This window comes from Hippopotamus amphibius, chromosome 12, assembly GCF_030028045.1.
Source record: "Hippopotamus amphibius kiboko isolate mHipAmp2 chromosome 12, mHipAmp2.hap2, whole genome shotgun sequence".
Lineage (NCBI taxonomy): Eukaryota > Metazoa > Chordata > Mammalia > Artiodactyla > Hippopotamidae > Hippopotamus > Hippopotamus amphibius.
This window is the reverse complement of record NC_080197.1, coordinates 35666494-35688305: the sequence shown is the minus strand read 5'-3', so window position 1 is coordinate 35688305 and position 21812 is coordinate 35666494. Positions and strand designations below refer to the sequence as shown.

Genomic DNA, 21812 nt, shown 5'->3' with positions numbered 1-21812 from the left:
GAGCTTACTGAGAGGACAGAAAAATAAGACATTTATCCTGTTAAGGACAAATAATGCAGTAAGTGCTATGAGATTTATTTAAAGGGAGTTTTAATCACAGGGACAGACAAATAGACTAATGGAATGGAGTCTAAAATATATACTGGGTCCACACAGGCGTGGAGTCGTGACACACAAAAGAGTGGCATTCCAGATCTGACGAGGAAAGAATGGACTGCCCAGCAAAGGCCTGAGGGACAATATTTAGCCATGGGGCAGAAAATGGGGTAGAAGCCCTACCTCCCGCCTTGCCCACTGCCAAGTTCCGATGGATAAAATACTTAAATGTAAGAAGGAGAATTTAAAAACTTTTGGAAGAAAATGTCTTCCAAAAATATGTCTAAGACCTTGGTGGGTAGGGAAGGTTTTCTTAAATGAGGTGAAAAAAAAAAATCTAACCCTAAGAAAAGTGTCAGTCATTAATTCAACTTCAGCATAAGGAAAACATTCGTTTCATTGTCAGAGAAACTTTGAGAACTTAGGGTTAGCAAAACTCTGAAGGGTAAGGGCCAGCTTTGGTGCTCCTTCCTTTCCAGGTGCCTGTCAGATCAGTGATAGGTTTTAAGATGAGGTTCAGTAAGAAGTGGTTTTCAACATTTTGCTTTAGTTGGGGGAGGGTCAGTGGTATTTGCCGCTGCAAGGTAACGCGTGAAGGGCAGGATTGCCGTTGGTCGTTGGTCATGGACACAGCTGATTCTTGGCGCCCAGGACAGGACGTAGCAGGAAAGGAATAGTCAGTAAATACTTGAATCAGTGAATGAATAAGATTTACGCTGCAGGCTGTTGTTTGATTTGGCTAAAAACAGCAATTAAATTTTAACCTTTTTCTCATAATAAAAAATATGTACGATTGAGTTTCCAAATCTCTCTTCTTTAGTATAATTACCTCATTCCTGCCTCTAAATGTTGTTAGCAAAATCCCTTGACTGCTTCTGCTTTTACTTATAGCTTCTGCTTTTAATTATCACTGTTACCTGCCACCAGAACTATTTTTGCAGAAATGATCTGTGAGGGTCCTCTGCCGTCACACACATTTTTGGCGTTTCCGCCAGGCTTTGATCTGTTTTGAATACGTGAAACGTTCTAAAGAAGAATACCGATGAGAAGTACTGTGGGATTGGTTGCTCACCTTTGAAACTTTTAACATGAATGTCGCGTGTGCCTGGGGAGCAGATGAGGAAGGAGAGGAATCCGCGCTTCTCCACTTTCAATCATCAGAGTCTAGGCTTAATTTTTCTGGCCCCAGAATTAAGGGGTTTCAATTGAGCCTTTAGGTTTGTGCCTTTGGTTTAGTTTTCAACTCAAAAGGGAAAATCATTCCAAAGCCCCGAATGTGTTTCATCAGTCCTCCACCAAACCTACACGACGTTGCTGCTGGGTGAAGTTGCAGCAGTTTGGTCGTAAGTGCCTATTTTACCGATTACCAAGACTTATCTCATGCCTAAATCCTCTGCATATTTGCAAAGTTCTGAACTTTAGATTGCTCCTGTAATAAAGTCTTGTATGTACTTGGAAAAAGATGATATAATTTTATTTGTTGGTAAGACCTCCTACTTTAACAAAAAAAATGTAATGTCTCTATAGCATTTAGTAATAATGAAACAAAAAGATGCTAGGTTGCTCATGAAAAAAGAAAATGAACTAAGTGGTATTTTTAAGGTGAACATGAAATTTTCGGAAATCTCTCAAATCCCGATTTTTAATTAAGTGCTGCTCCACCGAGGAACCATCTACATGTAAAATGTCAGCATCTGTTCTGTTACTTATGCCATGAATGGAATAATTTGGGGCAAAAACATTTCAACTCATTAAAAATTTTTTTCACAGGAATATTGAGCATGCAGTCACTTCAGATACCTCGAAAAGACTCACTGTATTTTGATAATGTGATGGGAGATGTTACCCAGAATTTTATCACTGAGGAATACATTTTTCTGAGAGCAAAGCAGTATTGAAACAGAATTTTTTTTTTTTTTTTTGGAGGTGTGGGGAATCCTTCCATAACTGAGAATGTATTCGTTGGCAGGTAGCAGGGAGGTGCAGGTGTAAGGTACCTGATCTGTGTTTGCTTTGGAGCTGTCACTCAAGGGAAGTGCCAGCCTGACTGGAGCACACTGCAGGCTAATCTCCACCTTAGATGGCTGGTTTGGGGGGTAATGGTTGGGGGTGGAGTAAAGCTCTGAGTCACTGAATCCCTTCACTTTTATTTACCCCTCAAAGGATTAATGACATCACAGCATTCTTCATGAGAAAAATAAATGCTGTGTTATGCTGCTTGTTCACTCGGAGGCTTAGGTTGACTTGTAGGGCTCGCTGAAGCTTCAGCAGACCTTCTCGGACTGACAGATGCTTGATACTGCACTCGCTTTACGGATTAAGCATGAGGAGGACGAGCCTGTCTTCTGAGGTTTTGTAAAAGTCAGTCAGAGAGCCCAGAGGGGCCGTAATCAGGCTTTCGCTGTCTGTGCAGGCAGAGCGTGTGAGGTTCCAGCCTACATCATCTGCATCTCTTCAGTTGACCCGTATGATACAGGTGTGGGAAATACAGATGAGTTTTGCTCTAGGAAGGAACAGTGTTCCTGGCTTTGGGAAGATCTTTCCATGACATCGTGTACCATCCTTATCAAATCCTCTCTTTTAGGGCCTTGGGATCTTTCCATAATGAATATGTTGATAATAAGCTGTTAGCAGCTGTCGCGGGCTCAGTGCGAGAAGCATACGGAGCCGGCCCTGGATCTGCCCTGGCCCCTCCTCACACCCACTCCTCCTGGTCTTGCGGGTTCTGGTCATCCCTCTACTTGAGCTCCTCGCCTCCGTAGACTCTGCTCCCATTTCTATGATTAGGTCTGAAAAAGCCCACAACATATGCATCCAAGATGACACTCAGTGGTGGTCTATGGCTGTCTACATGTCAGTGCATCCTTCTTTGAAGGGGGTGAGAAGGAGAACTTTGATTGGATGATTATGTTAATAACATCTGGCGGAGCCAGTAGAGAGAGGACTGGTTGGGACACAGCTCTTTAAACTCCGTCCAAAGATTCAAGAGAAGCAAAGCAGAGGTGACTTAAACAGAAAGCCTGAAGTAAGATGTGAGAGGTGAAATCAAATAAATTGGCAAGTAATATAAAAATAAACAATTTAAACTTGCAATTAAATTCAGAAACTCTTGGGTTGGGTTGAAGAAATAAAATCCAGCCATGTGATGTTTACAAGATGTACCCCTAATACATAATGTACAGGCAGATCCTAAGTAAATAAACAAACATATTGAGACATAGGAAGAAAGGCAGACCAGGGGTGTAGCTCTGTGTATGTCAGTCACATAAACTTTAAAGCAGAAGTCACTTATTAGTGACAGCAGTAATTCTGAATTTATATGAACGTCATAGTCTCTAGATATATATGAAGCAAAATTGGACAGAATTACTGGGAACTACTGATAAAACCGTAATCACAGTAGGAAATTTTTAATATCAGCCCTCATTAATAGCCAAGTTAAGCAGAAGACAATATTAGAATAGAGATTTACACAATATAATTAGTCTTGATTGAATGGAGATCTGTATATGTGGGGGTAAGTCAAAAATTATCCACACTCTGGCTGTAGAATTTATTTTAATCAAATTTTAGAAAAGACAAATACACCATTTTTCGACATAATCTCCTTGCTTTTCAGTACACTTTGTCCATCTGTCAACAAGCTCTTGTATTCCCTCATTAAAAAATGTTTTAGGCCGAGCTGCAAGCCATGAATACACCTCTGTCTTCACATGGACGGGCGTCCGGCTCCTTCTTGATGGCTAGCACTTATGTGACCTTCCTTGAACTTCTCTATCCATTCATACACACTTCTTCGCGACAAAACACTTTCTTCATAGTGCACACAAAGTCTTCAATAAATAACGGCACCAGGTACACCCTCAGACCATAAAAAACAAATCACGCTGCTCTTCTTTCGTGCAAATCACAAGTGGGGCGTCCATTTTTGCTCCCATCACAGTTACAAATGAACTGATGTAACACATTCACACCTGCACAGCAGAGACTGGGGAGACAGTAGCCTTGAACGAAAAGCACTGATAAGACAGTGCGGCCAACAGAAGTTTTAATATAACTGGAGTGCAGATAATTTTTGACTCACCCTCATCAAAAAAATTTTGAACTTAATTTAAATATACCTGTGATTTTTTTTTAAGCACGTGGAACGTTTACAGAAATTGAGCAGTTAGATCATTAAGCAAGCCTCAACAATTGTCCCTGATTTGAAACTGTATTACATTCCATGAACATGATGAAATAAATTCAGAAGAACCAAAAGAAAAGAGAATAGTACGCTAAGAAACTAAAACTGCATTTCAAATAAATTAAGTCCAGAAAGAAATTAAGTTGTGAACTGGAAAATATTTCAAACTGGACGACAGTGAAATATAGCTGAAAACTTATGTGGAGGAAAATATATGGCCTCAAGTGTGTACACTAGAAGCAAAAAACATTGATCTATTCAATATCTTATTCAAAAAACTAGGAAAAGAATGGCAGAATAACATATAGAAGTTGATTTAAAAAAAAGGAACTCATAAAGCTAAGTACATACACATATACTAGAAAGCAATAAAGAAAACAGAGACCACTCTTTAAAAATGTTAATAAAATAGAGAAATATGCAAGATTGGTCAAGGGAAAAATATTAGGAAAAAGGGAACAGAGTTACAAAAACAATATAAGATTAAAAAATAATACAAGTTAATTCTAAGAGATTTATATTAAAAAAAGAGGATAATTCCTAGCTTTACTGAAGCTTCAAATAAAAGAGAAACTTACCTTTTTCAGCCTATTCGAGACAGGTTGAAACTCTCCAGAGTTAATAATTTTTCACACAAAAAGTTTCAAATACCAGAGTGCTGCTGGTTCTGAAATTACAAAGGACACTATAGGAAAGTGAGCAAAGCTTTTCCAACACAGAACTCTATACCCAACCAAACTATGAATTACAAGTCAGGGAACCAAGACTTTCAGACATGTGAGGACACGCCCCTGGCTCAGGCAGCCACAGCAAGACGTGGTCCACTAAGAGGAAGGGACAAGCAGAGAAATAACACATGCCATTTTGTGATCCTGGTCTTACAAGTAAGAAATGGAAACATAGGTTCACACGAAAGCCTGTACGCAATCGTAGCTTTATTTATAATCATCCAAACCAGGAAACCATAGAATGTCCTTCGTCAGGTTGATGGATAAACCATGATACCTGTGGATACACAACCCCATGGGTGAATCTCTCAAATAAACGCTAAGTGAAAGAAACCAGACGGAAAGGCTACTTACTGTAGGATTCCATTTATCTGACAGTCTGGAAGCAGCAACACTGTAGGGACAGTAGAGCAGTGGTTCAGGGAGGGGGCTGACTGCGAAGGAGCGCTTTGGGAGTGGAGAGGCTGTTTCATCATCAGTTATGGTGGCAGTTACACCACCATATACATTTTCCACAGCTCCTTGAATCCAAGAAGGATAAAATTTGTTGTAAGCAAATTATACCCTGCATAAACCTGAGTGAACAGTAAGAACCACTGGAAATGTCACTGCAGCCATGAGGCCTCCCAGACCACCTTTTTTCATGTCCTGTTCCCTACCCATCATGCTCAAGTTCTCCTCCCCTGCCCCCGGCTGCTTATAAAGCCCTTTGCAGGATCTCCAGGCACGGTTTTGTCATCTCTGGGTTGTTGCCCTTTTAGGTGGAGGAATCAGAATCATCCAGCCTTTCCTCACCGATCCCACTTTTCTGTCCTTCCAAGTTATCAGACACTTCACACTTCGTCTTATTTTACTCTGAATACATAAATTTTCAAGCATAGGTAATCTGCATTAAAGAAAAAAAGGCTGTAACGATGAAATCAAAATTGCACTTACAGGATTAACACACATTTTCCCCCCGCAGATAGCAGCGAATGCCTTGCTGATGACTGCAGCATAATTGCTGGGGGGACCCTCACGGGTTGGCACCCAGACTCGGCCGCCGTGTTGTGGCGAAGAATCTTGGGAATCCTCGGAGATGTGAATAACATCCAATCACCCAAGATCCATGCCAGAGTGTTTGGCTATCTCTATGAACTCTGGTACAAGCTAGCAAAGGTATGTCCTGCTGTCATCTTTTGTTCTAGTGTGGGAATGTTGCTTTATCACTTGACATCAAAACTGTGTTGCACGTAACTTTTGAACACATTCTGGACCAAAAGTTTAGATGTTTAGACAAAGTATGTTTTATGATCAAAGAATAAATAATAATATTTATAGTTTGGTCATTTTATAAATGCCTAAAAGTTGTTTCATTTAATGCATAAGTTGACTGTTACTATAGGATATTAAAGAATGGGATACTATACAGTAGTTTTAGATACTCTCTTTATAAAAGCAATACTGGTTTTATTGTAAAAAATTTGAAGAATGTAAAAAAATGCTAAGAAGAAAATTTATCTTACCATCCACAAAGAAAACCAATGTTAGTATATAGTCTTATTTCTGTGGATAAACATATTTTTATAAAAGTAGAATCTTAGATACATACAATTTTCATTCTGGTTTTTGTTTTTGTTTACAACATACATTTTCCCCATGTTAGTACTTTTTTTTTTGCAAAAACACGATTCATGTTTACATAGTATAACTCATGAAACCATCCCTTATCGTTTGGAGGTTGGGATGACCTCTAGGCATTAAGATTGAAGGAAAAACAATGCCCTAGTTTTGTACCAGATCTAAAACCACCACACAATTCAAATTTAATTTAATTGGCTGCAGCTATTTGACTGTGGATCACGATATTGAAGTATCATTGGGATAAACTGTATGTTGCCCGCCTTATAATTCTCCTCTTTGCGAATTAGATACGAGATAACCTTGCAGTAAGCCTGGATAACCAGTCTTCTCCGTCTCCTCCCGCCTTGATCCCACCCCTCAGAATGTTTGCATCATGGCTATTTAAGGCAAGTGAATATGTTTATTCCTTTATTGTAATTTCCTCTTCCTTTCTGAAATTGAGTTTAAAAAATGTAATTGCCCAAGGCTGCATGTTTTGAAGACAGGCTGGGTCTTACTCAAGCCAGCGCATCCCACGTCTCCACAAACAACCTCATGGAAAACTGAGAAGTAAATGAACGGACAAAACACATCTGCATCTGGAGTTGATTAAATCTTTGAACGTCTCCTTGGCAGGCGACGACGTTGCCCGACGCGTACAAGGAAGGCAAACTCCAAGCCTACAAGCTGATCTGTGCCATGATGACCCGACGCCAGGACGTGCTGCCCAACTCGGACTTCCTGGTGCATTTTTACCTCGTCATGCACCTGGGACTAACCAGCGAGGACCAGGTATCTGTGACTCCGCAATCGCGGTGGCCTGTTGTTTGGAAGGTGCATGTCACTCTTTGCAGGTGAAATTGGGGTTTATGAAAGTACCTCTAACGGGTTGAAATCCTCAGTAGTTTCGAGTCTTCTACACTGGTGGCCTTTCAGGAATGTAAGTCCAACTTGTGTCATCCGAGCTGCTTCTCCCCGCTGACTGCATTTTACCAACCAAATTTAAATTTTACTGTGTGACCTGTAGTTCTGTATGATCTAACCTCTGCCTGTTAGCCTCAGAGATATGTATCTCACCCACTTTTTGTTGGGATTCTACATTAGCTATTGTATGAAGAAAATGATTTTGGTCATTTAAAAATGTTTGGAAGCTACTGTTTTAGGAGTTAGGATGTTTTTGTGAATGATCTCACCCATAAATTAGGGGTCCTGACATCTCTTGATGAGGAGCTAATTTCTCTCAAATGTGATCGGTGGTTAAGTTGAAACAAAAGGGCCAAAGGAGCCACTAGCAGTCAGCCTGTAGCCCCTGGTCTTCCTCCCTCTGGAAGTCCCCTGCTGGTGGGCAGAGGACCGGGAGGGGCAGGAACACTGACTCTTGACTTGCTGTCTGAATATCAAGCAGACAAGTGATGTGATTGGTTTGTGAAGCCACCAAGATTATTCTGGATGCTATTTGGAGGATGGATTTAGAAATGTGACAGTGGTGGGATAGAGTAGCAGGTTGGGCCTGGAGATTAATTAGGAAGCAATTAAACAAATATAGATTTTTTAAAATGGCAAGAGCTAAGGTGGTAGCATTGGGGGTGGGGAGAAGGAAAGGGAAGGCTTTAAGAAATTTGAAGGCATTTAATTTTATCATTAAGTCTTCTTGACCAATTAGAGGTTTGGGGAGTGTTTCAGAATTTACCGTTTAAATTGTAGATACTTATCAGTGAACTTCAGTCATTCATGAAATACCAAGTAGCCATCCTTTCTGTCTTTATTTGATGCTTTGAATATATGATGAAGACACATAGACCTTTTGATACGTGTAAGAGGTCATTCTCCGGATTTGCCAGGCTTACCTTGGGCCCTATTTAAAACTCTTGGAAAATATTCCCTGATAAACACTTTGAGCTTTAGTCATTGGGCTTTTCCTCTGAAGTAATAGCCATACCACCCTACTGATCCAGTTCCAGCAGTGTACAGTGGACATCTGTAGGGCAGGCTGGACTTAGACACACAGGCTCGTTTATTTCCTAAACAAATGTAGAAATAGAGAGGTGTAAGTAGACCTGCTTGTACTCCTTGCTCACATATTTTGCAGCCATCATTGCGGATGGAAGCATGTTTTAGAGAATGTTGCAACTTAGGGCAAGTGGAAGATTAAGGGGTAAAAATAGGGAAGAGAATTAACTCACAGATAATGAGATCCCTCAGTGAGAGAACCAAGAGAGGAAGTTTTAGTTAACAACACTGTATTTTAAAGCAGTACTTTGCGAAGATTTGCAAGAAAACATCTACTTGGAATTGGTAATCAACTGTAAAATCTTCTCATGTAATAAAAACAAATTTGAAGTCAGCTGTAAACACTTAGTATTTCTAGAATGAGTTTTCCAGAAAGTCACATAAATAGGTGTGTTTAGAATCCTCTTTCTATTTTAAAGGGTGTTGGAGTGAAAATGAAACAGTAAAATGAGATGAAATCTGTATGTTATGACATTTGAGTACCCAAAACATTATTTCAAAAAAGAGATTTTGCAGTGTAGAAAAAGGAGTTTTCAAATTTTATGCTTAAAATAATTTTCACATTTTAGTATGCCTTATTTTTGGTTAAGTTTGATATTTTGTAGTTCATTGGAAAATACATCAATCTTAAATGATGACACATTGCTAGCAGTAATCCCAACATCCAGACTTCTAAGAGAAAATGGGGACGTCATAAATCTCTATTTTATAATCAGCCTATTGTTTCCTCCATTAGAAGCTTGAGTTTTTGTGTTTTATAGAATCGACTGTTTTGCTTTAACCTTGACAATTATTGGTATATGTTTTAGAAGCCCTGACTGTCAGCCAAACGAAATTACTCTAAATAAACTTTATTCCTCTGCCAAAAGAAAGTTACGCAGAAGGCTTTCTAATGAAAGAAACTTTTCTCATTGAAGTAAGAAATGTCCCTGGTAATTAGTTTAACTTTTGGTCCACATGTCTAAATAGGTCATGGTGGTTGCTCCAGAGCTTATATGACTTCTGGAAACACATGTTATATTAATTATAAAAAGAAAAGAAAGCATTTACTTTAGACAATACAGTTAAATTCAGTTTTTTAATTGACGATCTGTGCACCTGTGACTCGGACCATCTCGGGGCTCTTTCTATCTTGTGAGAGTTTTCAAAGAGCTATACTTGACGCAGTCTGCCAAGAAAAGCCTTTGTTCCCGCAGAGAGAACCTTGTAAAAATGTTCCTTAGTTTTCAATAAGATAAGTAATAGCGAATCATTTTTAGATTTTTAACATTTGTTACTTTTGTCTTCCAATAAAATGCAAGGTGAATTTCCTCCTTTGGCCTCTGGGTGACACCCTTGTCTGCAGGATTCTTGGCGGTGTGGTTCATGGGCCACACGGAGCCTTAGAACTGCTGGGAGGCCCAGTGCCCTGGGAGCTCGGAGCTGTGGCCTGGCCACTTCACGGATGCTTTCCTAGATCTGAGGGTAGCAAAATCGTGTCAGTAGTGACTAATAAAGTGTTGAGTTAGAAATGAGATCTAAAATGTTAAAAATCTGTTTTTCCAACCATAAGAGTACTTATATAATTGAAGTTTTCTCTTTGTTAAGAAGAAAAAATTATAAAACGGATATCTAGGTGATTGTTTTCTGTGCTACAATCATATAAAATCATAATTGCATCGAATATAATAGCAAGTTCATTATATAAGCAAATACAGTTATTTCTGTATTTTAAAAAGTAATAATACATATAGCAAACAGCCCGAATTCAAAATGCAGCATGTTCCAAACCACCTGTTTTTAATATCGTTTGGACCAGTTTCAGCTATTCCAGTCTCTCAGCAATTTAATAGATAAAACAATGGCCTTATCTAGTAGTATTTCCCACAGTACGTGTACAGTGGGAGTTTACGGTTTATTAGAACGATTGAGAAAATGCTTTGAAATAGCTTTATTTTCCCTTGACTATGAATTTTCAAAACTTTGATTCTGTTACTGATTTAGAAAACAAGTAGGATCATAAAGACTTTCAAAAATAACTATAAATTATGAATAAGGTTCAGGATGACGTGTGGGGCTGCGCAGCCTGCCTGTGAAGGGGTCTTCCAGCTGGCTTTGCTCCGTCTTGCTGCTTTGTGTTGGGAGAGGGGGCCAGAGGGGCGGAGAGTCTTCATTTCTCCAGCACCCCAGTGCCAGACTCTGTGCTGGGAACTCATGATGTCGTCCCATTGATTCTTCTCTGCAGCTCAGTTAAGTAAATATCGTGACCCACTGTATAAATAGCTAAGGCTCAAAAGATATTGAGGATGTCTGCCCAGTGCCACACATAAAAAAGGCTGTGCAAATTCACAGGCAGCCTGGCTTATTCCTCAGGGTCTGCCTTTCCCATTGACTCACACCGAACATGCTGGGCAAACAGACAGGCCCCGGTCATCTTCCTGCTCCTGTCTTGTCTCACCTGGGCTATGACCTCGGTCCTGCCCCACCGCCGAATGCACTTTACCGGACTCCCAGCCCACCCCAGGCTGCAGACACTTTCCCCAGCCACCTGTCCAGCTCCCCACCATCTTCAGCTTCTCTTCCAAAGCTGTTCCCTGTTCTGCTTAGTTTGTCCTAATACTTAAGCAGCTTTTTCACCTCAGTCTTCTCCAAAAGATTTGGACATGAAAGGAGCTATGATTTGTATTTATTAAAAACAGTTCCTGTTAATTTCATCATTATTTAAAACATATGGAAAGATCAATATGTGTGAAATGGAAAAGGACAGTTGAGGAAAGGAATTTTATTTTTGTTTCTAAGAACACATATCAAAGACTGGAAAATTTTCTTTGCTTAAAATAAGTAAACTATTTTTTAACAATGACTTACAGATTTAATGTCTTAATGCAATTTGTCTGTTAAATACATCAAAGTTAAATTCGCTTTTAAGTGCAAAGTTTACATCATTGCAAAATTATTGTTGCAGATTTGCATATAGGAATTTTGAGAAATGTGGGTCTGTGTCGTTTTCATCTATGATGTTGTATGATCGTGTCTTGCAACAACAAACCAAAACACATGAGGCCTCTCTCAGGTGGGGAAATAGGTTTTGTTCCTCCATGAGGTAACCATCCAGCTACAGATCTGAGCCCTCACCGTGGGAAGTCAGGATACAGTACGATGTCGGGTTACAGTGAAGAGCTTGGGCTTCAAGCCTGTCCGAGTGCCAGGCTTGGTGTCCCTCGGTTGAGCTAAGTGATCTGACCTCGCTGTGCCTCTGCTCCCTTATCTGCAAATGCAGGTAATTACAGCACCGACCTCAGAGGGCCGTGGGGAGGCTGCGAGGGGGGAGCGAGTGTTACACAGTTGGTTCAGAGCCTGGATGCGACAGCACTCAGTGAGTTCAAGCCCTCCCGGTGACGCTGAGGACGGGGAGGGGACAGCAGCTCCTCGACCAACCGAGCCCATTTTATTTTTCCAGCATCTTAGGGTGTTAACTTTTTCTCCTTCCCCATATATTTTCTTAGTTTTGAACATAATAATTTGAGTAAAAAAATGTAACTAGGCATCGTGGCATTTCAGACCATGGGGAGAAATAACCCTTCCCCTGCCGTCGGTCAGACACAAGGAATGACATGTCCAGTTACCCTGTTGTGACTTGGACGTTTTTCTTGTGTCCTGATTGTCGGCTCCCCTCCTACCGGCTTCCCACCCCGGGCAGCATTCCCTCTGTAGGATGGACGCCAGAAAACTGGACCCTTGCAGCCCAGTCGACCTCCAGCCAGGTTCTGGCCCAGCAGGGACCCTGGTGTGGCTCAGGGCCGCGGGCAGGGGTGGGGCAGCTGTGCTGCGGCTGCTGCTTGGGCACCTGCGTCGCTGGCGGCCGCGGTCCTGCTGGGACTGAGCCTGGTGGCTGGGTGCCTGGTGTGCAGGGTTCCCGTGTGGGTCTTCCTGCATCCTGTGAGCCCTCTAACGCCCGGATAAGAACCCCTCTCCTCTCAGTCTCAGCGAGGGGACTCTCGTGTGTGAGTAGGGACCTGGCTTCACGAGTGATGCCCTGCGGGGGGCCGTGCACGGATCCACACGGCTCCATGTTTCAGGCGCTAAAGGCACTTGCAGCATTTCTTTTTTTTCTCCCCTTCAATTTGTTTTGTAGCCAAGGGTATTTAACTTGTTTTAGGAACAAGTTGCTTTCATTCAACTTTATATTTTCATGAACCTTTTCCCCACCAGTGTTAAAGAAAATGTAATTTTAAACATCACGCGTAGAGTAATATTCTATCATGGAAGTCAAAATATGATTTCCTTAACGGATGTTACAACCTCTTCTCATGAGATATATGATGGAATAATATAATAATAAACAGTCATTTGTAAAAAGATCCCAAGGGGCCCCTCAGTGAGCACAAGACTCAGCGGTGAGCCCTGAAAGCAAGGTGCAGGGGTGACACTTGTAAATTGGCCATACCTGACTCTTTTAATAACCCCAGACAGTCTGTATCATGCAGTGATACGTAATAATTGCATCACCTTTTCTCAGACAAAGAATTGTTCTTCGTTGAAAATTTAGACATAACTAGAACCATGTGTATGTTAGGTATACATAAATTTATAAATATATTTAAAGCTAAACATAGATGAGCATTCAGTTTCAGAAAAAGTGAAGAATTAACACGTCACATTAGGGACCCGATTTAGCTACTATCCAAGGAAGTAATTCTAATACATCTCTAAAGTACTCCTGCACAGTGAGTGCTTTTTACCAAGGTTTGAATTCATGGGATTTTAATTCAATGCTCGCAGGATAAAGTGCATATTTATAAACTTAAAGGCCCAACTGATGTTTAGAGGCTTAAATAATAACGTTGACGTGTGTCCGTAGAGGAACTTTAGAAGTCTGTCTTAACCGGGAATAGTGATGTTGTGAGTTTATTTATTTATGTGTGCATATACACGTCTGTGTGCATATTTATATACTTGTATGCACATGCGTTTTGTATCTTCTGTGTGGAATATCGTGGACTGGTGGGGCGTCGGGCTGAGAGTCTCTGGCACTCTTCTAAGTTTAGCTCAAAGCAAACGTTGGTTCAGAAAGGCAAGGTGGGGGCAGGATGGGATGGGGCCGCCTCCTCACCATGGACATTGCAGCATCTGGGCGGGCTCCGCAGGTGTGTCAGAGGCTACACCCAGGGGTGTCCCCAAAGGATTCTCCCCTGTTGGGAAGCCGAAATGTGCAGGAAAGATTTCCAGGCATGTTTTCTCTCCACGTAAGAGAACGTGTTTTCTAATCCTGTCAGAATTCAGATAGGTGATGTGCAAGCTATAGGTTTATTTACAGTTATTAAACTAGAACTTCGAAAAGTCTCAGTTATTTTATGTTATGTTAGCCAGTTATTTTTTTACTATTTGTTTTTGAAAGTAATTAGACTTAAAAACAAACTTTTATTTTTCTAAAAATGTAATTCCTATGAGTTTGAATTTAGTCAAATTAAATGGTGTTTTATTGAAATAAGGGTTTACTGTAGCAATAAACAAAACTTTCAAGTTTTACTTGGCTTTGATGGAAGAAGAATAAGGATAAGCAGTATATGTCAGTCCTCTCCTGACGTGTATCCTTAAGTTAATGATAATTCTTATTATGTGCGTATTGTGCATACTCAGAGTGATGACGTAGCCTGTATCATACAGTTAGTCTTGTATCATCAAGTAGCATGCACTGGTTCCTGAGTTTTTCCCAGAAGGTTTTGTGAGAATGGACAAGCCCTAACTTAGTCAAGTTTCATCGAAGAAAATTTTATTATAACTTTGTTCAGCTCTCAGTGGCCATGGAGACGTAAGATAGATGACTGCACTAAACCAACAGAATGGAGGGCTTTTTCCTTTTCTTTTCAGCTGTGAAACCAGTGATTATTTTCATCAAGCTGCAGACCAAGCCCACTGACACCTAAATAAGGAAAGTGGAAAAATGTGAAAGGGAGCAGATGACGGAGGCTTCAGTTATGAGGGTAACACGTGTGCAGCAAACTTGTTCCACAGCTTCAAGAGGTGTAAGGTGATAGCATGAGGTGTGGTCCAGAGAGGAGAAGTCCACCTGGGAGGTGAACACGAGAGTTTTGTCTGATTTCCTTTTTGGGGCTGAAGATGTCAAGACTTTCTTTCAAGTAAATGCTGGCAGTGAAGGATACAAATTACGTCTCTTTAGCCATCAGGGTCTAATAAGCATATACAGAGTGAAAAACATTAAATAAAAATGCAATATAATAGCAACTCAGTATATGCAATATATATGCATATATACTGCAGTATATACACGATTTTATTCCTACTAAATACACTCACCATGTAGTGTGCAAGCTGGCCTGCATTTTTCAGCAGAGAAAACGTTCTTTTGCCCTGAGGTCTCTCTGGAAGGAGACTCTGCTGTGGTGTCTCACAGCCCAAGTCACCAGCATCTTCCTTCGGAGACTCCCAGATGAAGCGGGCACTCCATCAGTGGGTCGATTGATGGAGCACTGAAGGACTAACAGGAGAGCTCCTCAAACCCACATGCCTCCTGGGAAGCGGTGACTGTGGCAGCTGAGCTGGACCTTTCGGTGGAGTTTTGGCTCCATCACTTTCAAAGCGGGCGTTGACTTTGTGCGGTGGGGGGGAGCTTGCCCACGTCGACAGGTGAACAGTGATTCCTGAGACGCGTGGAGGCTCTGGGGACGTTGGGCATGTCTGGAGACATTCTGGTCTCACAGTGGGGAGAGGGCTGTGCTGGCATCTAGTGGGTAGAGGCCGGGGATGTCACACAGCCTACAGTGCCCAGGACTGCAGTGAAGACTTTGCAACCCGAAGTGTCAGCAGTGCCGGGATTGGGAAACCCTGTCCTTGAAGAGAAGCTGTGCAGGTGCCACTGGGGCAGACGAAGAGCCAGGCCCTGTGAATAACCCCACGAAGCTCGGCGGGCATCAGAGGATGAAAGACAGCTCTCACGGTAACCAAGGACATGAAAGCACATGAAGGTTTAACCAGGGAGACTGAAGCAAGAGAGACAAGTGTTTTAGGTTGAAGTGTCTGGAAATTGCCAACATGGGACTGTTTTTCAAAGGGGGGGGTACAGTTTCCTATGGTTCAGCTTGTAAAATTCCCCATTTTTTTTACTTTGAAGAAGTAAAATGTGGAGTGACCTGATTAATTCAGTCAACACGAAACATATCTAAGACAGGTTTTGTCTGGAGCCCCGTCTGGATGAGGGGGGGCGCCGCAGGCATGAGGGGAGGGGGCGGGTGGGGGCTCAGGGGGGCCCCGCTCCCTCACGCAGGCCGCCCCGGAGCCGACAGGGAGAAGGTGACCAGGGCACAGCCTGCATGGTGGCGAGTCGGCCCACGGGCACAGAGGATTGCTTTCTCCGAATGTCCAGAGCCCCGTCTTGGCGAGGGATCAGGCCTCCCCACCTGCCGGGCAGGCGCTAGTGATGGACTCCGGCTCACCCTCGGGGAACTTTCCAGCCCAGTGTCCAGTTCACACAGAGCAGGTGACTGACTGGGGATCTGCAAGCTTCTCATGCTCCGGGTGTCTGTCCGAGGCCACCTGGCCTGGCCATTGCACGGGCGGCCCGAGGAAAGGGACGTCCACTGTGCAGCTTGAGCCCTGACCTTGCACGGAGAGCACTGTCTCCTTGCCCTGGTGACCACATGGGCTTTTCTGTCTTGAGGTTCTCGTCCTGTGCAGTGGGCTACTGATAGCTCTCTCAGGGGCCTTGGAAAGGTGAGCACAGGGAGGCCCTGGTGCTGGACGGCAGAAGGGATTCCCTGTGGTTGGAATATCGCTCGTTGACCTACAGGATCAGCTTTTCCCATTTAGAATTCGATGACAGTTTTTAAGAATTCACATTTTTTTCTTTAGGCAGAGAAGAAATGAGAGGCTGAGAGAGAGATGGCTTCTACCATTTCAAATACTCAGTGGTTTCTTCTGGAGGGGGATGCTTTAACTCCCATTTGGAAGGCAGTGATTTTTGAATAAATGAGATTTTAAATCATGACCGTGATTTATGTTTCATTAAGGTTGGGTTTGGATAGGAGGAAATAACATCAAGAAGAGCGTTTTAAGTGTCAAGTTTTGTTTCTGTGAGAAAGTGCTCTCTTTGTGGGGAATAATCTCTTTTTGTCTGTTGATTTCTTTTTAACGCATAACAGTAAGCGACAGGGTGGTCATTGCAGATTGTTCTGCTATTAATGCTATTTACTGGAACACATTTCAGAGAGAACATTGTTTTCTAAAGAGACAATAAACAGCAGTTTTCTTTTGTTCTCCCATGGAAAAATATCCTTTGGTGTAGGTATTTGTGGGCTAGAGAAATGTTAGCAAAAGAGACCCTTTTAGTAATGACATTCAAATAAAATACCTACCTTGTTTTTTCCCTTACTCGAGTCTTGGGGTTGAGTGTGTGCAGTGTGGGGTTTCCTGTCAAGACCCAGTGCCTTCGTGTCACCCTATTTGCTTCCCCTCACGGGGTCCCCCTGGAGCACAGGCTGGTCCCCAGAGGCTCCCTGTGCTCTTGGCCTGGCCTCAGTCTCAGCTGTGCGTAGCTGTCCCCTGCCCTTGAGAGGTCATTGCTGGGAGTCAGGAGCAGACCCGCCACAGCAGCCGCTAAAGTACCTTCAAGCCCAGTGTGCACTCGAGACATGTGTCAACTTACCGTTAGATGTTTTTGTGTGGAATTATCAGGATGATTTGGCTTTCATTTCAGACTGTTTTTTAATGAAAAGATTTTAAATCTGGTCTATTTTGTCATAATTATCAATCAGTCCTTCAAAAATTAATATTTTAGTAAGGTTATGAGTTGAAATGCTGCTGTATTTTAATAATAGCAATGATGTAGGCGGCTTTAGAATTTACAAAATGCTTTCCTTTTTAAAAAAATTTATTTTTAGATGTTAATCGGGTGTTCCTTGAATTTGAAGCGATGAGCCCCATGTCGACCCTTTAGAGGTTGATTAATTATTCCGGGTGGCCTGATTCCCTCCCTTTTTGCTCTGCTGCGACTCGTGCCGAATGGGCTCTGTCGCAGGATGGGCAGCCAGGCCGGGTCTCAGGGTCATTGATACTGCTTCTTTGTTAGTGGTTCTGCCTTGAGGTTTCTTTGGAGTCAGAGCTGGTTCCACTGGTGATTTTTCTCTCAAATTTCAGCTATTCTTGGGAGCTCTTTGTCCAGAAAGAGTAGTAGGTACTCTGAAAGAGAAGTGGTACTTCTGTTGCCCAAGCAGAAACTGAAAACGATACCAATTTGGACAGCTCTTCGTCCTCTGTCTCACACTGCTGGGATGGTCTGTAGGCTCCCAGAATTGAACGACCACCAGGTTGTCCTTTTTTTTCTTTTAACAGAACACAAAATGTTGAAAGCCTCAACTTTGTTCCTGTGTGAAGGTGGAATAATTTTACTTTTAAGGAAACAAACTAGAGAAACATGTATTTTGTGTTATTATAGAATGAATGATCACCATATTCCAAAGTTTATTTCCTGGCATGAGAACACACCAGAAGATATGGGAAGCTCCAAAAGAAATAGTTTTTTGTCTTTAACCTGTTCCTAGCCCCGGGCTGGGAGACAGGGGGACTCTGCAGCACCAGGTGGGCCTGAGAGCCAAGCGTCCCGACTCCAGCAGGTGAGGAGGGGGCGCTGTTAGATGCAGGGGACGCTGGGCTTTAACGGTATCAGAAGCCCTGGGTCTTGCAAGCAGACTTGAGGCTACAAGTAAATGAACACAGAAACCACACATGTTGTTGGTTCTCTAGCGTTCATTTTGAGGGAAAAATACGACTCTTGATTTCTTGGTGCAGTCCTGGGAAACTTCTTGGTGTCTTTCTGTAGAGTATTCCCACCCACCCCCTCCCCACGCCTGTGCCTGTGAGCACGTACACACATGCGCAGAGTTTGTTTCTAGCAGTTTCCTAGGGAGAAAGTTTGGTGGAGGCTCCTTCTTATCTAGAAGGCTGCACTCTCTGACCCGGTTCCCTCCTGTGACTGCACTTCCATGCGAGTCGGGCTGCGTGTCTATTGTATGTGCTCCGGAAGCACATTTTTAAGCCACGGCAGCCATTTGTTGATTTCACTTGAAAGTATAGCTTTAAAAATATAAAATGTGCATTTTTAAGTGATTCTTAGGCAAAGTGGGCGAGATGAAAGAATAATTTGCACTTGAGAGCTGAGTGTCGCCCTCCACGTGGTCTGGGCTCCATGTGCTCATGGATGTCCCGTGTGGCCTCATCAACCCCGTGCTGACGGTTTCTCTTCTGATAAAGACAAGGGGCACACTTGGGTTTGTATCCAAACCTTGGGCACTTTCTGGCCTTGGTTACCTCTTACTCCGTGTCTGTAAAATGGAAAGATCGAATGGATGACCTTTTAGATCTTCCTTCCCTAAGTTTTTGTGGTCCCAAGGAAACAAAGTAAATACCGTGTCACCCAGATTTAGTAGAGATGTGTTTTCCCTTCTGCATTTCTGTACTTTGTCCTAAGATAACAGGAGTGTGTGTCAAATCCTAGTGGGTCCCAACGTGAGGGTGAGGAACTGGTCTGCTTGGCGTCAGGTGGGATGTCGATTACACCTGCCCTGCACCTTGGCCATGGCCTTGCATGGTGCCTGAGTGTGTTAAGCCTATGGTTTCCTCCAAGAATTTCTTTTCAGTATCCTAGGAAGAATATAGTTCTAGCTGATGTGTTCCTGAGACAGGATGAACAATGAATCCCAGTATAGCTGTGCATTTGGTACCTACGTGAATTAGACGTGTGCATGGTTCACTTGTTGGGGTAATTTCTACCTTGAGGATTCTACAGGTACTTCATGATTAGGTGCCCTCAGTGCGTTTCTAACCATCCTGTTACCGGTGATGCCATGACTCCCTGCTTCTGCTTCTGCTGCAGAACATGGTCAAAGCAGTAGAGGATGGGGTGGAGGAGACAGTGGAGAGACTTGATTCAGTTTGGCCTCTTCTGAAACGAGCAGCCGGTTGCCACAGAGAAAGCAGAGTTTAGTATCCTCCAACCCCCTCCTCCACCCCACCCCTGGCCCCTGGTAAATTCTTGGGGTGCACAGATGCCTTTCTGCACAGATTTGGCCGTCAGGGGTGGTGGGTCCTCTTCCAGAGCGGGGCATCCATGTCCAGCCAGCTGATCACGTGGTCTGTGCATGTGCGTCTAACGCAGGCTCCAATGCCCCACCCTCCCCCTGCCCCCAGTCACTTACCAGCAGCGGCTTCTTGAAGCCCTCACTTGCTAAAGTCTCATCTTGAGGGGTTAATCACTGCTCTGGAGCATCTGCACCACCCTCATTAGGCCGGCCTGTTGTGCAAACTGTCATGTTGTGGATTTGAGGCTTATCAGGGTCATGGCTAAGACAGTCCTTACAGAGGCAGGCCGAGGCATCTCCGGGGCCGGGGTGGGGGGTGGGTGGGACAGCTGGTAAGTCACTCCTCTCTGTGACCCTCCGACAGTCTCCCTCATCTTATGGAATCAAAAATGTGCCAGGATTTCCTGATTAGTTTGCCACCTCCCTGTCAGCCTCCCCTAGGTCGTGGTGACAGTGCACAATTTGATGAATATATTAAGAACTACCGAGTTGCACACTTTAAAGCAGGGGTCTCCAACCCCCCGGGATCTAATGCCTGATGATCTGAGGTGGAGCTGATGTAATGATAATAGAAATAAAGTGCACAATAAATGTAATGCTCTTGAATCACCCACAAACCATCCCCCCGCACCCCTGGTCCTTGGAAAAATTGTCCTCCACGAAAATGGTCCCTGATGCCAAAAAGGTTGGGGACCAGTACTTTAAAGTGTACATTTTATTATAGATAAATTACATCTAAAGCCTTTGCAAACCACAAAAAGAAAAAGAAGCAGCTAAGACAACCTGGTGAGGTATCAGCTCCAGTATCAAATAAAATTCATATAGCATTTCTTAAACTCAGTTACCCAGTCAGTGTCCCCCCTTTTTCTGAAGTAGTCAGCCAGTCTTCATCAGTTTAAAGGCGAGATGAGGGATTAATTGTAAAGCAATCATAAAAAAAATATTTGAGGCTGTCCTTTAGGGCTCAAGGGTTGCAGTGATTTTCTCTGCCATCTGCCCGCTCTTTCTGTCACTGATCCCATGTAAATGGTCAAAGCAGCAGCTCCTGCGACAGGCAGAAGTTTGTTTTGTGTTTGTCACTCCCTCCTTTGCACACTGCTGTGTCTTCTCCGGAGCATTTTTCGTGGTCAGAAGCACGAGGCGATTTTGTTTCTCCAGCTGCAGAACCCAATTACTCTGTCCTGTCTTATTTCTTCCAGCCTTGGTAACATAGTTACACCCAGAGAAGTCACATTTGTCCAGCACGTATAAAAATCTCCACCTTGTCTGCAAACGGATTACACCACACTTGGCCTTTCAAACAGAGAACGTATCACATGTACCACATATGCCTTGGCCCAGATCTTGAAAGTAATTTCTAAGCTTTGTCCTGCTATGTTTTTATTTCTGGTGACTTTTCTGGAAGGACAGAGCTCGTGACATGATCTGTTGGGCTTTTCTTAAAGGCCATAATCATAAAGGCTTTCTTTTTATCAGCAAAAACCCCTACCTGAACCAGTGTCGAGCCTGGAGAAGCCAGGTCACAGCTTGTGGTGTGTAGAGGAGGTCTGTGCAGCTGCTGAAGGAGCAGGGACTCAGCAGCAGAAGAGAGAGGACCAGGCCTTGGACTTGGAGGGCACTTCAGATCTGTCCTTCTGGTAACTAAGACTTTTTTTGTCACTCAGCATTTCTGAGCCTCGCAGATAAGGCAATAATCGATACTTACAGATTTGTCTTCGAGGTACAGCAGGATCGTGTCTGCCTGTTTCATTGTAAAAGAAAGTTTAAATTATATCTAGGAGGAGTGTTAAAAGTATCCCTCTGAGACATTCACATCTTTTGCTAATTAGTAATTACACTTGGGTGTGGAATGAACGAGATCTTTCTGTTAACCAGATTAATGGGATAACCAGATCCAAAGACTCCCAATCTTCCCAAACAAAAGAACTTCCTGTAGAATATTCTAGATAAAAGGTATCTTCTGAACAATAGCAACGAAATCATTAATTGTTTAGCATTTTCGTTTTCTTCAAACGTTAAAGGCGGAGTCCAGTAACTTTGCACCCATGGGTTTTATTTCTGAGCAATTCCGTTTGGCCTCCTGGAAGGTCTGAGTGACTTTCGGTGGAATAACCGGAT

At 42.9% G+C, this 21812-nt stretch overlaps 1 protein-coding gene across 4 annotated transcripts in view; it reads left to right on the top strand.

Annotated features, from left to right (window-relative positions):
• RALGAPA2 (Ral GTPase activating protein catalytic subunit alpha 2) overlaps positions 1 to 21812 on the top strand; it is a 285849-nt gene that overhangs the window by 129931 nt on the left and 134106 nt on the right. For all 4 annotated transcript variants that reach the window (XM_057703254.1, XM_057703256.1, XM_057703257.1 and 1 more), the window contains 3 exons: positions 5975 to 6168; positions 6921 to 7019; positions 7249 to 7404. In XM_057703254.1, the coding sequence (XP_057559237.1) occupies positions 5975 to 6168; positions 6921 to 7019; positions 7249 to 7404 (449 nt within the window). The remainder of the gene's footprint in view (positions 1 to 5974; positions 6169 to 6920; positions 7020 to 7248; positions 7405 to 21812) is intronic.